General features: G+C 44.3%; 1 protein-coding gene across 1 annotated transcript in view; it reads right to left on the bottom strand.

Moving 5' to 3' along the window:
• Positions 1–20,350, bottom strand: part of LOC126253668 (transmembrane protein 132E) — a 415,203-nt gene that overhangs the window by 171,093 nt on the left and 223,760 nt on the right. Inside the window, exons 5-6 of the mRNA XM_049955226.1 lie at positions 5,645–5,818; positions 530–809 (exon numbers count right to left, since the gene is read on the bottom strand). Of these exons, the coding sequence (XP_049811183.1) occupies positions 530–809; positions 5,645–5,818 (454 nt within the window). The remainder of the gene's footprint in view (positions 1–529; positions 810–5,644; positions 5,819–20,350) is intronic.

The following is a 20,350-nucleotide window of genomic DNA, read 5'->3' as shown; positions in this document are numbered from 1 at the left end:
GCACTGGTGCAAGAATGGGATGCTATACCCCAGCAGCTGTTCGACCACCTGATCCAGAGCATTCCAACCCGTTGTGCGGCCTGTGTACGTGTGCATGGTGGTCATATGCCATATTGACGTCGGGGTACACGTGCAGGGAACAGTGGCGTTTTGTAGCACACGTGTTTCGGGACTGTTTTCTCAACTTATCACCAATACCGTGGACTTACAGATCTGTGTCGTGTGTGTTCCCTATGTGCCTACGCTATTAGCACCAGTTTTGTGTAGTGCCATGTTGTGTGGCACCACATTCTGCAATCATCCTTAATTTATGAGCACGAGTGTAGAATGCACATTAGTGTTGCAGGCCCAAAATGTTTTATTTGCTCATTCATAAGATCATCCATCCCAGCAGCCTTTCCTTCTTTACACTCAGTAATCACCCTCTGCAGATCTGATGATCAAGCCTGATGATGACCGCCGAAATTAGTAATGTGTTATTTACTCTAAAGCAAAGTATTGCTGTCTCGCAGCACAGCGCGAGACCGACCTTGGAGATGGGCAGCACGGCCTGGATGTCGTCCTTGTGCACCTCGAGCCTGGCGGTGTGCCTCCGCCGGCCGGACGCCTCGAGCAGCGCGGGCTTCCTGGCCGCCCCCGCCGCCACCGCCGCCGCCGCCACGTCGCCGGCCAGCACGTAGCGCGCGCTCAGCACGAGGCGCGCGTCCGCCGCCCCCGCGCCGCCCTCGTCTGACACGGCCACCAGCAGCGAGAACACCTCCTCCGCCTTTGACGGCCCTCCGCCGCCGCCACCGGCCGCTCCGCCGCTCCTGCACAATCACTCAGTCACTCGAGGCACCGCGTTTTCATTCAGTCAAAACTCCTTAAGTACTTGTAAGCGTGAGAGAAAAACGAAAACGCTAAAAATGCATGAAAAGCACAGATGTAAAGTTGGAACACTGTTTCAAAAACAACTTCTGTCCAATACAACATATGTTTTATTTGCTTCAGCCTATAGTTACACATTGTAATTCTGTCAGAGACAGCAAAGGACTTGGAAGAGCAGTTGAACGGAATGGATAGTGTCTTGAAAGGAGAATATAAGATGAACATCAACAAAAGCAAAACGAGGATAATGGAATGTAGTCGAATTAAGTCGGGTGATTCTGAGGGAATTAGATTAGGCAATGAGACACTTAAAGTAGTAAAGGAGTTTTGTTATCTGGCGAGCAAAATAATTGATGATGGTCGAAGTAGAGAGGATATAAAATGTAGACTGGAAATGGCAAGGAAAGCGTTTCTGAAGAAGAGAAATTTGTTAACATCGAGTATAGATTTAAGTGTCAGGAAGTCGTTTCTCAAAGTATTTGTATCTAGTGTAGCCACGTATGGAAGTGAAACATGGACGATAAATAGTTTGGACAAGAAGAGAATAGAAGCTTTTGAATTTTGCTGCTACAGAAGAATGCTGAAGATCAGATGGGTAGATCACATAACTAATGAGGAGGTATTGAATAGGACTGGGGAGAAGAGAAGTTTGTGGCACAACTTGACTAGAAGAAGGGATCGGTTGGTAGGATATGTTCTGAGGCATCAACGAATCACCAATTTAGTATTGGAGAGCAGTGTGGAGGGTAAAAATCGTAGAGGGAGACCAAGAGATGAATACTCTAAGCAGATTCAGAAGGATGTAGGTTGCAGTAGTTACTGGGAGATGAAGAAGCTTGTACAGGATAGAGTAGCATGGAGAGCTGCATCAAACCAGTCTCAGGACTGAAGACCACAACGAACAAACATAGTTACACCGTCATACTGTCGAATTATTTGGCTACCGAAATTAGTGCCATAACACTCCGTCCTACGATAAAAAAAATCACAGTGGACAATTAAAATGTGTTTTAAATACCGTTATAAAATATTTTTCAATATTGTAGCTAAAATAAGGTACGAAGTGCAATCTTAAAATACAGGCTACCCCCAAACCCCTGGCACGCAGGCGTATTCTTGGTTTTCTTTGCTTTAATGTTATGATTATGTTGACCACAAAATGTTGCTGCAGAAACGACCATTACGGAATAAGAGGAGTATTTCACAAATGCTACCTCTTGTACTTTAAGAACAGACGGAAAAAGATCGTTCTCCACAATAATGGTAATGATTATGAGATGCCGTCTGATAGGGGCACGGTTAAGTAGGGAGTGCGGCATCGATGCTGTTTCTTATATGAGGGTCATTCCATAAGTCATGGCAACTATCGTGTACCTTGCGAACATGTGGCATCGTTGTAATCGCAGTAAATACTTTCGAAAGCCCACGACAAACATACCGAAATAAACCGACAGGCCGGCCGAAGTGGCCGAGCGATTCTAGGCGCTACAGTCTGGAACCCCGCGACTGCTACGGTTGCAGGTTCGAATCCTGCCTCGGGCATGGGTGTGTGTGATGTCCTTAGGTTAGTTAGGTTTAAGTAGTTCTAAGCTCAGAGCCATTTGAACCATTTTTTCAACCGACAAGTAGCTACCACATGCGAGGATGGGTCGGTACTAGCGCCTGAAACATTTAGTGTGTGCTACAAGGTGGATGTAAGCAAAGGGCAACAACGAGCATACGTGGAAGTTACCTTCTCGCTGACACAAATGCAACTCATTGTCATGCAGAACCATTGGCCGCTGTGGCTGAAGGCGTAAACGTACGGGCGTTGTATAATGCAGTCATACTGCATGATAACGCTATTACGCACACAGCAGACATGATGAACTCTGTAAAGTTATTGGGTTGAAAATTCTTCTTCAGCCACCCTACTCACTAGACATCCATCCATCCGACTTCGACCTCGTTCCATAACTGAAGAAACCATTGTGAGGCAGGTGCTTTGCAAACGGGGCGGATATCCTTGTATTTCGGCGACAAGTGGCAAACACTGATAGCAATGCTAATGGCATTTAACGCCTTCCCCATCGTTGGCAACGCTGTCTCGATCCATTCGGGACTGTTTTGAAGGATAGTTTATTTGATTCATTTTTGTTACATTTGCACTCCTGCGAAATAAATTTACATAGATTTCAAATAATGCATGTGTTTCATGTCACCCTTTGCTGTGACCTGTACTGGAACTCTGTTGTATGTTGGAATTCAGATACACACTGCCTTACCTCTTCATCGCACACAATGAAACTACTACGTTGTCGCATTATCAAAAATGGTTCAAATGGCTCTAACCACTATGGGACTTAACATCTGAGGTCATCATTCCCCTAGACTTAGAACTACTTAAACCTAACTAACCTAAGGAATCACACACATTCATGCCCGAGGCAGGATTCGATCCTGCGACCGTAGCAGCAGCGCGGTTCCGGACCGAAACGCCTAGAACCTCTCAGCCACAGCGGCCGGTGTGGCATTATTGTAAGATATGCCAAAGCTAGCATGACGTATGGAATGATCCTCGTATATACAAGGTGGTCACAAATAGTCTGAAAAGCTTTTATGGGTGTTGCAGGGCATGCTATGCTGAGAAGTATTTGTTAAGAAAAAAAGTGATACATTGCACCGTTTCCACGTTAATTAGCATTGAATTTACCCAATCAATCCGTTGTGTGTTCAAATTCAAGAATCTACCCGTCGCCCCCCTCCTCCAGAGACGGTGTCGCCTAACGTGTCCTTTGCTTAGATTCATAAAACCGAATAAGAGAGCGACACAAATGAGACGGTAATAAGGTTCGAACTCGAACCAAAGGCTGAGCAGTCTCGCGCGCTGTCATCTACGCTATGAGAACAGCTGACACTAATTGTATCTGGCGGGGCTCTTGAATTTGCGCGCGCAACTGTCTGTGCTAGTTAACTAGGAACGGAGAAACGTATCGAACTTTTTCTTAACAATTATTTCTCTGTATAGCCTACTCTGCAACACCCTTTCAAGCTTTTCAGACTGCTTATGACCAACCAGCATAAATTATATATATAAATTATATACCTCCTAATATGACGCTTGATTCTAAAATTTGTTTGCTAATGACACTAGCTTGTTAATGAATGGTCCTGAGTGCAACACAGGCAATGTATCAATTCGTACAGGTCAAGACATAACTTAATGGCCTGTAGAAAATCAGTCTTTCCTACATCACGGGAAGACTCAGTTTTTACAGTTTTTAACACACACTACGTATGATTGAGTGTGAACAATCCAAATAGTACAGTTCAAGACGTAAGTTCATAGCTTGCAAAAAATCAGTTTATACTAAATCACAGGAAGACTCAGTTTGTATAGTTTCTACCACACAATACGAATGATTAGTGAGTCTGAACACCTAATTCGTAGTCGTTCATGTAGATGGTACGCTGTCATAGAAATCCTAAGTTCAGAAACTTGTTCAAAAACTAAATTGTGCTGTATTTATCATTAGAATAGAGTATGCAAGAAGTAATGTTTCAACACGAAAATTACTCTACTTTACCTTCATTCATTCGTAACGCACGGCATTATTTCCCTGGATAACTATTCCTCTTTACAAAGTCTATTCTTCGCTCAGTTCGTACAATATGTTCATGAACTTTTTGTAGACTTCTGTTCAGAAGCCTCATAATTCTCATATTGGCCTTTACGTATATGTTTTCTTTAATGCCGTCTGCTGCTAACGGTATAAGCTTATACCCAAGAATTGTCAGATTTCACTCATTAATACTTGGCAGAAATCTGGTCTGTGTTTGGATCGCACCTCCTTGACTCTTGTGCAGAAAGGTGTACAGTACAGTATTCTGCTGCGTCTATTTTCAACAAGCTATCGCAAGAATTAAAGCGTTTTAGCAATCGCACGTTCAAGTCTAAATTTAAGGATTTCCCCGTGGTTCACTCGTTATTTGCTGTCGAGGAGTTCCTGAAAAAATTTCTATGTTATATTCTTCCTTAACCTAATGTATACCAGCAGTTTGCAGTCAGTATAGGATTCGAGTAAATTTTATTTTGTTATTAACTTCTCTGTTATAATTTCATGTAGTGCAGAGATTGCTTGTCAATTTTGTTCTACAGAACTATACATATACATTTATATGAAATGCAAAAGATGGAAAGATAAAAAAAAGTGCCTTTGCGTATTGCTGTAAGACACTTACTTTTATAGCTGATAGATATATAAAGGTGTTCATTTAAACTGAAATAATAGAAGTATCTCGAAAATTACACATCGGACCAAAAAAAAGTTATGATTCTAATTTGTTTGTTTCGGAGGAGGACACCCATTGAAATGTTCAATGGGAACCTCAGTTTTTTTATTGCCGATTCCGATTCTGCGGTGAAAGATACATACGTTTTGTGTGAAGCATATTATTTGTTTCGCCACGGTTTTCACTGTAATCGGGGCAATAGAAATCAGTACACAATCGTAATTTACGACTTGCTACTCAATGAGCCTCGAATATCCAATGGCACGTGGGACAGGCCAGTATTTCATAACTTGCAATTGGAAACCGCATTCGCAAAGTTGTATTCCTCCGACCTATCGAACAGGGGACTACTCGACGCGCCCCCGTCGTCGTGTAGCGAACTACGACGGTCACGATCAATGGACCATCCTGTAGAAGTACCAAATCGGATGGTTCTTTTTGATACACCCTGTACATTGCAAAAATGTGGGGCAGGACCGGGAGGGAACGCTAGTGGCTGACTCACCCCGGCTTGCCGTGCGGCGAGGGCTGCAGCTGCGGCGGCGCGTCGGCCAGGCTGTCCCTGCGGAAGGCGGTGACGGTGGCGGCGGTGTGCTTGCCGTTGAGCGACGCGGTCACGTTCCAGCGCTCCGAGCTCGCCTCGGCGCCCAGCAGCCGCAGGCCGTTCTTCACGCGCACCCTGACAACCAAACAACACACCACTTACCGCACGTCTCTCCTTCTCTCTTTTTCTCTATACCTCTATCACTGTCCACTGTGCGTGGTGCTCGGGATATACCTGATACACATAACTATTAACCCGAGGACGCCCAAGCCTTTTTTTCTAACTTGGATGCCTAAGGGGGGGGGGGGGGGGGTTCGGCGAGCCCACAGGTATTAAGTAAGTTTACTGACGAAAAATTACAACTTTCAAAATGGTTTATGTATTTTAACTAAGGCATCGGTTTATAAATGCTGTTAATTGTTATAAATATTGGATTGAGTGAATAAAAAATTGACATATTACAATACAAAATACAGATGTCTTCATATACAATAGACTACTCTCTCAACTTCAAGGCAAGAGACACACTTCACAATTTTTTCTGCATGTGTGTTACACACATGTTTATGACACTGTCCACAATTCTGTTTTGGTTTACTTAGATTGTTGTACTTCTGCTTCTTTGTTTTAGCTTTTCTTACACAAATGTGGCACCGACCTTTCCCTGCAGGAGGCTGACGTGCTTCTGTTGTCACTTCTTTGATTTTCTTTTGTAGAATAATCTCCATTGATTGAACAATTTGGTTAGATAACCCTCTTGCATTGGCACTTCTTTCTTCTACCTGCAATTTCACTAGTTCCATCCCAGCTTGCAGAAGATCAAGTTTCCGTTTGTTGTGTTTCTTTTCATTCCATCTTGAATGTTGCTGGATGAATATGGTGGTTGCATTGATAGCACAAATGTCGATGAGAGTGTAAAATACAGATAGAGGCCATCTCCTTGTTCCCCTCTTGCAGGTGTACATACGCGTCATTTGATCAATGGTATCAATTCCACTTTTAGTGGAATTAAAATATGCATTTATCTCTGTTTTATTTTTCTCTCCTCTAACAGTGCCTTTATCTTGGTGCATTGTTGACAACATCAGTAAGTTTTTACTTTGTTTCGTTTTTGCTGTGTAGGACACCAAAGTTCCTGGAGGCCTAAGTGTTAGGAACTGCACTAACTCACTGCAAGTTTACAAGATAAATAACAGCTGACTGACATCAACAATCACTTCCTCTGAAAGTAAACCGACTATTGTGAATATCAAGAACACCAACCAGCAAGAAACTAACTAGCATTGTTGTATAGATGAGAAATACGAAATCCTACTAAGGGAAATTTTCTATAGCATGGAAGCCTAAGGGGGGGGGGGGTTATTGGATCCATAATAAGTTTATTTATTTTTTCTTTCAAAGCAGGAATTTTCTATAAACTATATTGACACTAACGTTTCGTAAAATAGCCAACAAACAATAACTCAAAGAGAATATGTAGTAAGAAAGTTACTTGGGCAAAAGCAGGGGACATAAAAAAATTGTGGGTTCAACGAACCCCCCCCCCCCCCCCTTAGGCGTCCTAGGGTTAAGTTTACCGCGGCAACATCCTGGTTGAAAACGGGCAGACCAGATCCAATCCGAGATCTCTTGTGGGAGGAAATACAGACCCTGAGAGAGCTCAGAACCTGGACAGTGAATCCACGCAAAAAGAGTCGGACAACTGCGAATAGGCCCGTACGGTATACTCTTTCTTCCCCAGCATGAGGGAGCTATTGAGGATGAAACGTGCCAATCAGTTCTTAACCACCTGTGGGCCATACACAATGCAATTGCTACATGTATGTTTCGCTCAGGAGGCTGATTGTACCTGTGTAGAGAGAGTGACTCCAGAAATCACGCTTCTATATTGTGACTTCTGTCAGAGACCAAAGGACTTGGAAGAGCAGTTGAACGGAATGGACAGTGTCTTGACAGCAGGGTATAAGATGAACATCAACAAAAGCAAAACAAGGATAATGGAAAGTAGTCGAATTAAGTCGGGTGATTCTGAAGGAATTAGATTAGGAAATGAGACGTTTAAAGTAGTAAAGGAGTTTTGCTATTTGGGGACCAAAATGATTGATGATTGTCGAAGTAGAGAAGTTATAAAATGTAAACTGGCAAAGGCAAGGAAAGTGTTTCTGAAGAAGAGAAATTTGTTAACATCGAGTATTGATTTAAGAGTCAGGAAGTCGTTTCTGAAAGTATTTGTATGGAGTGTAGCCATGTATGGAAGTGAAACATGGACGATAAATAGTTTGGAGAAGAAGAAAATAGAAGCTTTCGAAATGTGGTGCTACAGAAGAATGCTGAAGATTAGATAGGTAGATCACATAACTAATGAGGAGGTATTGAATAGAATTGGGGAGAAGAAGAGTTTGTGGCACAACTTGACTAGAAGAAGGGATCGGTTGGTAGGACTTTTTATGAGGTATCAAGGGATCACAAATTTAGTATTGAAGGGCAGCGTGGAGGGTAAAAATCGTAGTGGGAGACCACGAGATGAATACACTAAACAGATTCAGAAGGATGTAGGTTGCAGTAGGTACGGGGAGATGAAGAAGCTTGCACAGGATAGAATAGCAAGGAGAGCTGCATCAAACCAGTCTCAGGACTGAAGACCACAACAACAACAACATATTGTGACTGTTGGCCACAGGGAAAAAAAACTAGGGCATTCGCAGGACGACATATTCACTTAGCGACCACACCTCGTGAACCGATCTCAACGCCTGTGCAAACAGAATATCTAGTCTCTGTTTATTCATTCTGGACGTGGGACAGCGGCTAGTCAAATATTTAACAAAGAAATTCGCTAAACAGCCGTGTAAATTGAGAAGTTATTTTACTTAATTTTCGCTACCAGTTCCGACAATTCAGTATGCCACCATCTTCAGGTCCCATACGCACCTCCCAAAAATTGTCGATATAGGTGTACTGGTACCATCCGTTACTGGATGTCGTGAACGCTCAAGTGTTTCCTCCGAAGACTTGACTGCCCAGGTCTTTGAAGGAAGCACTTGAGAGTTCACCACTTCCACAAACAGGTGGCCCGAGTATGCCTCTGCCGAATGTTCGGGAGGTGCATATGGGGCCTGATGATGGCATACTGAATTTCCGAAACTGGTAGCGATTTTTTTTTAATATCTAGGGTGCTGTATAGAGGTTGACAAGAGAACGAGCGGCAACGAGCACAGGCGACGAATGATTCTACAGACAATACTAGGGAAGCAGACGTCAGTAGTGGTGGTAATAGATCAGACGACAGCGGCACAGGCGAATATGGGGACAAACGTAGGATAAGGACTAAATGTACAGTCACTGAAGTGGCAGGAAAACAAATGCAGAGCGCAGTACGGGCTATAACCTAACCTAGATGTAGGATCACGCCATATGAGGCCGGAAGGCTCAGAAGTATTGCTGAGATCTTCGCCCTCGGATGGCATGTAGTGGTAGATCGGGCAGCTGCTGTCCGGGAGCGAGAGTCGCAGTGTCCTTTTGAGATTTTCACTACAGGAGAGCATCGGCTCTAGTATTCTGCTAACCTAAACTCTTCCCAATCTTCCTATTTCCCTATCTTCTTACTACGTAAATCGTTAATTTAAAGAATTTCCATTTCCTAATTAGCTTTCCACTGCAATTATTTAAAGTTTCAGAACTGTTAAAGTATAAAGAAATCAAATAAGCTTCATAATATATTGTGGAAATATGACCTGTCTTAATCATTAGATGGCAGCAAATACAATAAAATAAAAATAAAATAAGAAATAAAAACCGCTGATCTATTTCAGGAGCAGTAGTAAATATTTTAGAACTTGGTTGCATATGCAGCACTAAATCAAACAATATACTCCATATAAAGCGTGTTCAATTTTTATTTGTTGCAGAGATTTAGCTACTAGAATGCAAACCAAACAAGAATCTACAGAACTTATTAAGCAGTGGCAAATGATTACATTAAAACTTGCGAATTCTCTTGAAAACACCACGTGTGACTGTTCGGAGGTGGCCTTGGCGTTCTTTTATGAGGGCGGTACTGTTCATAATTCAAAGGATCGTCTCTTGCGTTTACTTTTCCTCTGCACACTTCGCCTTTCTACCACCCCACAGGCGAAAATCTATAGCAGGAAAGGTCCGGGGAGGTTAGTAGCCAAGAAACGTGAGCTTTTCTTCCTATCCATCTCCAAAGAAATGTTCCGTTCAGACGATGTGTACCTGACGTGTAGAAGGTGTAGATGACCTCCTCATTGTTGTATCCTACGGAAACTCTGCCAATAAAGCAGGAAGCTCTTTCTCAAGGAACTCGACGTAACGGAGCTCTGTAAAACGATGCGGTAACACAACATGCCCAACCAACTGAGTGTCTGTCATAAGACACCGCACATTCCCATAAGAACATTCCTGAAAACGTTTCCACAAAGGGATAAGTTTTTGATTTCTGGAGTCACAGCCACAAATTTATTGAAGAACAGTTTCATTTTCCACACTGTCTGTTATACAGTCCCTGTTTTTTACACCACGATCAGTTGACTTCCGTCGTTAGCTGTTTTCAGGTGCGTACGCCTGTGTTCCTAAACAACGTTGTTCTTGCCTGTGTTTTTTTTTTCCAAAATAAAGGTATACGCTCTTCAAAATGGCTAACGACCGAAATCTGTTGATTGCGTTGTAAATAACGACGATTATATAATAGCGAGGATGGAAAATGGAACTGTACTTCAAACTGACGTGAGTCTTCACCGGATCACCAATCTCAGCTAAGTGTGTTATTAATACCCTCACAAGCGAAACTCGTTTCATCAGTAAACAGTGTTAACGAGATTATTCTGCGATTTGCAATTATACTATGACAAAAATTGCGATCGTCTACCTTCACCTCATCCGAGAAGCTGTTCAGTCTACTGCAAACGACACGGACAGAGGCCGTGCATACGTAATGTACACCAACTCTTGTATGTCGGATACCGTTATTTGTAGAAATTCCGCGTATGCTTCTTGAAGGGCTACGTTCTGCCAACAGAGTAATATATCCTATTTCAGTCACACCGTCTTCAGTTGCACGTTCAGGTGAGATATGACTGCCAAACATTCTACCAGTCTCACACAGTTTAGTGAAGACACGACTAAAAACTTTTGAATCTGGTGCTCTGCGGTTAGGAAAGCGTCTACCGTACGAGTATGTTCTACAGACAGCAGTGAGCCGCCACGGCTCCCTTTCCTTTTTTTTTTTTTTTTTTTTATAACCACCTGCCTTTTCAGTACTCACCGCGATATCAATATCGAGATCGGATTGGATTCTCTGGTCGCCGCTTATCTTTGGCGAATTGGCTTCCGCCGCGCCTCGAGGCGGACAGGAGGAGGAAGGAGGGGCTTGTTGTGAGTCTGTGCGTGAGGAGGGACGTCGGTGTCGGTGTCGGAGGGCAAGACCGCTTGGTCGGTGGGCCCCGCAGAAGCAGTCGGATGGGGACTGAATGCCGTGGGCTCGAAGATCCTAGTGTGGAGGGCCGGTGTTGCCCCGAGGGCTATCATCGTGTGGTCATTCAAGAGATGAGAAGTGATTTCTTGGTTCTGCCCTTGGGTTCCGACGAAGAATTATGGTATGAGCTGAACACGAGAATTCTAAAAAGGTGCACGTTGGAGGCACACATACCAGACTTGTGAGTGGAGTAAGCTTCGCTTCGGTACTGCAGTTTCCAGTTAGAGCGCTGCTTGCGAGGAGGGCGTTGATATCGGCATTGTCATTTATTTAGTTGCTTTAAAGTAAATGACTGTTTTGAATCGAAGGTGGATCCGCAAGAGACACCGAATCATTGCTTGTCATATTAAGAAACCTAAGTCGGCCCCAGCGTGTTCAACTGTTATTAGCCGGCCGCGGTGGTCTCGCGGTTAAGGCGCTCAGTCTGGAACCCCGCGACTGTTACGGTCGCAGGTTCGAATCCTGCCTCGGGCATGGATGTGTGTGATGTCCTTAGGGTAGTTAGGTTTAAGTAGTTCTAAGTTCTAGGGGACTGATGACCACAGATGTTGAGCCCCATAGTGCTCAGAGCCATTTGAACCAACTGTTATCTACAGTTATAAGTAATTTGACGCTCTCGTAGTGTCGACGAGTGAACCTTGGAGGCACTGTTAAGTATTTGTAGTAAGGGAAAGACTGACTGTGGAGCTTTTTCGTCGGACGCTTTGGTGTGACCCTCTCAAGAGTTTAAAGTCCCAAATATTTTCTTACTGCCTTGCTGAGGTTGTCTCGCAACAGTTGTTGATTTGTCTCTCGTCTACCCCACCGTATTGCTGTTTGGTGCGGTGCGGTGTAACCGAAGTGTTCAGTAGTACCGTATCTACTCCCTCGCCAGTTTTAAGATTTACGAACCCCACCCACATCGACTTATATTCCTAGTATGCAAGTTGTGTAAGTTGGTTGCGTCCTATTAACGTTTTGTATATCGTGGAAAATCTTTTCTGTGACGCATGTGATCCTGAAGGAGAGCACGGTGCACAACAGCCTATGACCACGACTAAATCAAAATATACGTACTGCGTATTTTTTAACGGATGTATCCACTGAGCTTAAGAGTAATTTGTGTTTTTTTTTATTTTCAAAGGAAAAGTTTCACATACGTGGTTAATTATAACATCTATGCTTAATTATCTGTCATAATTTGTTGCCTGTAGTATGCATCATATGTAAGGATTTTTATGGTGTAAAGTGTTTAAAAGGAAGGAAAATATTTTGTGATACGGTGCGCATCGTAGAGGCTACGGGGTCTGAGTGTACGTCGATAGAAATCAGATTTTATTGCATTTAAGTTCTTTTAATTAAAAATTATGGTTCAAATGGCTCTGAGCACTATGGGACTTAACTTCGAAGGTCATCAGTCCCCTAGAACTTAGAACTACTTAAACCTAACTAACCTAAGGACATCACACACATCCATGCCCGAGGCAGGATTCGAACCTGGGACCATAGCGGTCGCGCGGTTCCAGACTGTAACGCCTTTAACCGCTTGGCCACCCCGGCCGGCTTAAAAATTATGTTGTCAGTATTTTGTTGCCTTTAGAGATCACAGGTCATACCTACGAAAATTTTGGTGTTCCCATGTCGCGTTAGAATCTTTTATTTAACCTTACATTATGCAATTTGTATACTTTTTCCTTTGCTTCAAAAGGGATTTTGGGTTTTAAACGTTTTAAATTGATTCTGGGAGCTCTTCTTTGATCTGAAACCTCCTGACATATTAAAACTGTGTGCCGGACCGAGACGCAAACTCGGGACCTGGCAGAAGTAAGGCTGTGAGGACGGGGCGTGAGTCGTGCTTGGGTAGCTCAGTTGGTAGAGCACATGCCCGCGAAAGGCAAAGGGCCCGAGTTCGAGTCTCGGTCCGACACACAGTTTTAATCTGCCAAGAAGTCTCATATCAGCCCACACTCCGCTGCAGAGTGAAAATCTCATTCTGTAAAGTGGGGCTATTAACGGAGGTCCAGTGTGGGCTTTGAATGTCGTATAGCAGTGAAACTTCGTAGACATGCTAATGCGTTAACGCGGAAACCACTTACTGAAAAAAAATGTTTCAGCATTGGCCACCAGGTGCCACTCAGGCGCTGTACACTGTTTGTACGACGGTATGACATCTACGCTGTCATTTGGCAAACCATGACGTGAATGAACGGTATCGATGTCGAGAAGAGAGACTCTGCACAGGTAACAAAACTGTTTTATGTGAAGGGCAGCAACACATTACACTGAGAGAGTATCGTCGATTGAAAGGTCTGAGTAGGGGCCCAACGTCATTAAATGGTTTAACTGAGACGATAACGAAATTCGAAAACACGGATGAGCTTGGTATAGCACCTGGAAGAGGAAGGCGTCCTATTCCAGTGGAAGATATTGACAAGTTTGCTGTTCCTGTAACTGATCATGCAACACATGGTCCGGATAATGTTAGTGCTCGTGTACGGTCACAAGAATTGTCTGTCCCATGCTCAGCAATACGAGAAGTTTTGCGGTCTGTTTTACACTGGTACCCGTACACGATCCAAACGGCACAGCAACTGGAACCTCGTCATCCGCAGAAACTTTCTGAATTTGGTCTTCAGTTCCTGGCTCGGATCGAAGTTGATGGCGTTGGCCGGGCAATATTCTACGGAATGATGGGGCACAGTTTACACTACAGGGTGCAGTGAATACACAGAACTGCTGAATTTGGGGTACTGTTAGACAGCGTGTTGTGCACAACGAGCTATTGGACTCTTCATATGTGACTAAGTGCGGATACACAAGCACCTTTACTCTCGGGCCGTTATTACGAAAGACGCAGATAGTGTATATGAAATGAATCTTTACTCGCTGTTTCGTGCCCAGGCCATCCTTCTTATTAAATACCATGCAACCCGATGTCGTTTTCTGAGTCAATAAGTCGAATACACATAATTACAAACGCATCATAAACTTCTCCTGCCTGCTGTCAACGATATTTGCAGGTCTTTCTAACTAAATACATTTGTTTTAGCTAAACAAACGTGGCAGTAACGATGTAATAATTATTTCTCATACAGTGCATAGATGTTATGGTGCTCACACCGTGCAGTGCTTAATATGTAAATAGAGTCATCTGAGCCGGCCGGTGTGGCCGAGCGGTTCTAGGCGCTTCAGGTTCGAATCCTGCCTCGGGCATGGATGTGTGTGGTGTCCTTAGGTTAGTTAGGTTTAAGTAGTTCTAAGTTCTAGGGGACTGATGACCTCAGAAGTTAAGTCCCGTAGTTCTCAGAGCCATTTGAACCATTTTTAGAGTCATCTGAAGATGGACATATATGTGTGAAACCACTTATGACTTATCCAAACAACAAATTTCAATAAAATAGTGGCGGCTTTTTATTTTTCCCAAACAAATGTCAGAAACGTTCTTTTTGGGAAGTCCATTCGAATATTGTGAACCAGCGTCAAGAATCATACATGATAACAAAATGAATTACGTCAAAAAATGGAAATCTACCAATGACAGCAATTGAAACAGACTCATTAGCATTATAAATAACCAATGCGACCTATCTAAATTCATGCTCGCTTCTATTAATTGTCTGTTTGCTTTGTATAAAATTCGAAGTACTGTGTAAAAGCTGCTTATTCTGTTAGATTTAATTGGAGCGGCTTTTTTATATTTCCGAAAAATCATAATGCTGTCGAATTAATTGGTTGAGACATCAGAGGGCCCTAATCCTGCACTGTTATGAAAAGCAAACAGATTCCGCAGCGTATCGCGTAGCCACACTATTCCAATATCGCGCGTTTGCTCCCGACCTGTGAACGTAACGACTACACGCCAGTTAATCAGTGCACACAGAGCCGATCAAACGAATGTTCCCGCTTTTAACTGTTCCGCCAGTGTTTTCCGAGAAGTGGATGCTTACCCACGGATAAAAACCTCTGAACGTAATAAAGGTCTGATACATCATAGAATAGAGCTGTTTAACTATGTTTTTCCGAGAAACGACAGAGGCTTAAAAACGGTAGGTCCATGAAATCTGCATTAACTGCTTCGATTGCGTTGGCTTCAACATCAGGATTGTAAAGCATTAAAAGGTTATTTTTCCAATTACAAAAGCACTCGGCGTGTTGGTGAGGTGACTATTGCGGGCATGTACCAGACTGAATCTCTTATTTCGACAGAGCGTACGCACTACTCATATTTAATTGCGAGCTCGAGTCTGCTTCAGGTAGATAGACTCTCCTACCACCCGTAAGTGCTACAACTCGGCAATAGACGTTGACAGTCAAGCGTGCGAGGTTTGCGAAGAGACGCAATACATCCAACATTTGTGCCAACGTGAGTTTGCCTAATCGGTTTGAGCCAGAGAATGTTCGCTATGAAGACAGAAACGAATGGCCGTCATAGGAGACTGACGAGCTACTGGATAGACACCGGAAATATAGATTACAGAAAATGTCCTTCCTGTTACATCATCCACCTTCTCTGACTTTGTGAAGCGTATATGATACTGAAATGAAGCTCAGTGTGTCTCTTCAGTTGGCTACATTTATCTGTCGTGCGGTGCACGGTCCAAGGCGCGTTTTAACATAGAGGCCTCTGCTTCTTTGCTGTGCGCTAAATTTATCTCTTTAGATTTCTTCTGCGTGATTCAATCATGTTGTTTACGGGCTTCCAACTTAGCTGATGATTCCTCTTTTGCGAAGACCTACGCTGAATAACTACAATAATTACATAATTATAGAGCTGAATGGGTGCTTAGATAGGCATAAAACATGGATTTTGTAACTAAAATAAACGCCTGTTATAGAGGAAGAAACAGCCGAACAGCAGGTCGCTTATTTTGCCCTGAAATGGGCAATTCTCTGAATAATCGGAAAATCACATCCAAGGAAACATGGCATTCATTGCAAATCAGTTCGACCAACAAGGATAAAAAGTGTGCTCTATAATGGTAATACGATCAAGACCTTGCAAACCACGTGTTCACTGTCAGCATGGCATTTCGCTTCTGGACACTCCATAAGAATAGTCGAGGAGGGATATGTGGGTCGTCGGTGGGACAACGGACAGGAGTAACTAAGAATATCAGCTGTCGCCGATCGTTGTCTAAAAACGAACTGTGACATGATAATGAGTAACGTTAATGAAGAGCTTATGGAAACAAGGATATTCGAAAAATTCCCAAATTAATCAACTCTTGGGAACTGACATTCACTTTATGCCCCCCGTCGGAGGTTCGAGTTCTCGGGCACGGGTGCGTGTGTTGACCTCAGCGTAAGTTAGTTGAAGCTAGATTAAGTAGCGTGTAAGCCTAGGTACCGATGTCCTCAGCAGTCTGGTCCCATACGAACTTACCAAAAATTTTCAAATTTCAGGTTATGAAACTGTCAACAGCCATCTCATTCGTAAATGCCGGAAAGCTCCGAGTGCGTGAGTGTTTCAAGGAAAAACCGAATAGACGCTGGAAAAACAGAGGCGCATCAAAGAACGCAGCAAGTCGAACTTCATTGTGCATAAGGTCGCAGTACCACCAATATCTCACAGTATTGTTAGAGTGCACATACGCCAATTTTTCTCCAGTTGACAACAACGCATCTCGTCAGGCTGTAAAATTTTATTATGTTTTATAGTGAAACTACAGCATTACTGGTGACTGAAGGGTCAGATTTCATTAAACACACTTTATACTACTGATAGCAGCACCAGAGGAAGAAAATTAAGTCAGACGAGGAAATATTGGTCACAAAAAGGAACTCGCCAAATGCTGAAAACCCGAAAAAGAATCCTTTACTATTATTTTACGAGGACCAATTCGGTAGATAATAGTGATTGGACCTGACCGGAAAGCGGATTGGGTACAATACCTGCGAGTACTAGTTCTCAAACAAGTTGAAGGATGTGTCGTCGCACATGTTCTACTCTGAGGTTCACAAAACGATAATTTTACCTTTGAAATTAAACGCAGCTCAAATACGAATGAAAGGCTGATTTTCAAACACACAGTTCGTTATTGTTTTCTGTAGCTATTGTGCCCAGAGATCATCGCCAATGACAAGCTCATCCGTCACCAAGCGGCGTTTCGCTGCCATTGTGCTGAATACATTTACAGCATTCGATGCAATACATAGACGATGCAAATCTATTTCGATGTGCTCTGATGGTGTCGTATGTCACCTCGAAAACATTTATTGAGTATCGAAATCCTTTTATTACCACGTTTTAGGCCGCAGTTTTACTACTAATGCTGAGATAGGTGAGTGGAGAAAAGGAGAGTTCTAGTCATAGTCTAACCACGCTAATTTGAGTTTCCCGTTGTGTTATCAGTTACGGCAAAATTTGAAGTGGATTATTAAATAAAGAAAGCATCGGGGACTTCTTGAGAAACCCTTGTGCATTTGCTTTTATGCATTGTTACAAATGGCCAAGACATCAACAAGGTGTTGAATGCTATCTTTCCTTTTACATGTGAGAATAGTACATTCCTCTAAAATTCCATGAATCCAAGTGTTATTTGGATTTAAAGATTTTGTAACTCTTCCGATTATTGGCAATAACATGACACAAGCAAGAATTTAGAACGTCCTGCGTAGGTATGATGTACAAACCACTACAATTTTCTGAAGGTCGTTTCGGAAGCAGACAGACGGCAACAGGGCAAGTGGCTTGTAGAGATACTGTAGATTGTAGGCTCAGACACAGTTAATAATCGAACAGCAAATAAAGTTAAATATGATCCGTTCTTCTATCCGTCATCTTGGAGCACATCCAATAATAACACACACGGATTTGTACTTACGAAATATTTTCGTGTGACTAATAATTCAGCACACACACTGTATGTCTACCACTTTTATGATCAGTAATTTTAAATAACAGAATCTCAGAAAACCATCGCGTTTAAAAAACAGTACACCACGGGAATTTTCATTTTTAAGGGAACCTTACGTTTATAATACGAGTTTGAAAACGAGAAAGACCAATTCATGATAAATGGCCCACATTTTGACCTCGAGTCAATGCCATAAGCAAATAATAATAACGTAAAACCTAAATAAAATGACAAAAAACACAGTCTGGTTAGGGATACCATCTCTTGCAGTGTTTTCTGTTTACAGCGCCTTCGTGTACTCTAAGATGAGGCTTCAACATCCATAAACAGCACTTAAAGAGGTAATGTCAAAACACTGTTACAGGAACCTTGTCACATAGTGAGTCAAATATACACTCCTGGAAATGGAAAAAAGAACACATTGACACCGGTGTGTCAGACCCACCATACTTGCTCCGGACACTGCGAGAGGGCTGTACAAGCAATGATCACACGCACGGCACAGCGCACACACCAGGAACCGCGGTGTTGGCCGTCGAATGGCGCTAGCTGCGCAGCATTTGTGCACCGCCGCCGTCAGTGTCAGCCAGTTTGCCGTGGCATACGGAGCTCCATCGCAGTCTTTAACACTGGTAGCATGCCGCGACAGCGTGGACGTGAACCGTATGTGCAGTTGACGGACTTTGAGCGAGGGCGTATAGTGGGCATGCGGGAGGCCGGGTGGACGTACCGCCGAATTGCTCAACACGTGGGGCGTGAGGTCTCCACAGTACATCGATGTTGTCGCCAGTGGTCGGCGGAAGGTGCACGTGCCCGTCGACCTGGGACCGGACCGCAGCGACGCACGGATGCACGCCAAGACCGTAGGATCCTACGCAGTGCCGTAGGGGACCGCACCGCCACTTCCCAGCAAATTAGGGACACTGTTGCTCCTGGGGTATCGGCGAGGACCATTCGCAACCGTCTCCATGAAGCTGGGCTACGGTCCCGCACACCGTTAGGCCGTCTTCCGCTCACGCCCCAACATCGTGCAGCCCGCCTCCAGTGGTGTCGCGACAGGCGTGAATGGAGGGACGAATGGAGACGTGTCGTCTTCAGCGATGAGAGTCGCTTCTGCCTTGGTGCCAATGATGGTCGTATGCGTGTTTGGCGCCGTGCAGGTGAGCGCCACAATCAGGACTGCATACGACCGAGGCACACAGGGCCAACACCCGGCATCATGGTGTGGGGAGCGATCTCCTACACTGGCCGTACACCTCTGGTGATCGTCGAGGGGACACTGAATAGTGCACGGTACATCCAAACCGTCATCGAACCCATCGTTCTACCATTCCTAGACCGGCAAGGGAACTTGCTGTTCCAACAGGACAAGGCACGTCCACATGTATCCCGTGCCACCCAACGTGCTCTAGAAGGTGTAAGTCAACTACCCTGGCCAGCAAGATCTCCGGATCTGTCCCCCATTGAGCATGTTTGGGACTGGATGAAGCGTCGTCTCACGCGGTCTGCACGTCCAGCACGAACGCTGGTCCAACTGAGGCGCCAGGTGGAAATGAATTCACGGTGTTCTTATTTCAATTTCCAGGATCCTACGCAGTGCCGTAGGGGACCGCACCGCCACTTCCCAGCAAATTAGGGACACTGTTGCTCCTGGGGTATCGGCGAGGACCATTCGCAACCGTCTCCATGAAGCTGGGCTACGGTCCCGCACACCGTTAGGCCGTCCCAGGAAGGGGAAACTTTATTGACACATTCCTGGGGTCAGATACATCACATGATCACTGGGGTCAGATACATCACATGATCACACTGACAGAACCGCAGGCACATAGACACAGGCAACAGAGCATGCACAATGTCGGCACTAGTACAGTGTATATCCACCTTTCGCAGCAATGCAGGCTGCTACTCTCCCATGGAGACGATCGTAGAGATGCTGGATGTAGTCCTGTGGAACGGCTTGCCATGCCATTTCCACCTGGCGCCTCAGTTGGACCAGCGTTCGTGCTGGACGTGCAGACCGCGTGAGACGACGCTTCATCCAGTCCCAAACATGCTCAATGGGGGACAGATCCGGAGATCTTGCTGGCCAGGGTAGTTGACTTACACCTTCTAGAGCACGTTGGGTGGCACGGGATACATGCGGACGTGCATTGTCCTGTTGGAACAGCAAGTTCCCTTGCCGGTCTAGGAATGGTAGAACGATGGGTTCGATGACGGTTTGGATGTACCGTGCACTATTCAGTGTCCCCTCGACGATCACCAGAGGTGTACGGCCAGTGTAGGAGATCGCTCCCCACACCATGATGCCGGGTGTTGGCCCTGTGTGCCTCGGTC

This window comes from Schistocerca nitens, chromosome 1, assembly GCF_023898315.1.
Source record: "Schistocerca nitens isolate TAMUIC-IGC-003100 chromosome 1, iqSchNite1.1, whole genome shotgun sequence".
NCBI lineage: Eukaryota > Metazoa > Arthropoda > Insecta > Orthoptera > Acrididae > Schistocerca > Schistocerca nitens.
This window is presented reverse-complemented; position numbering and strand designations above follow the sequence as displayed.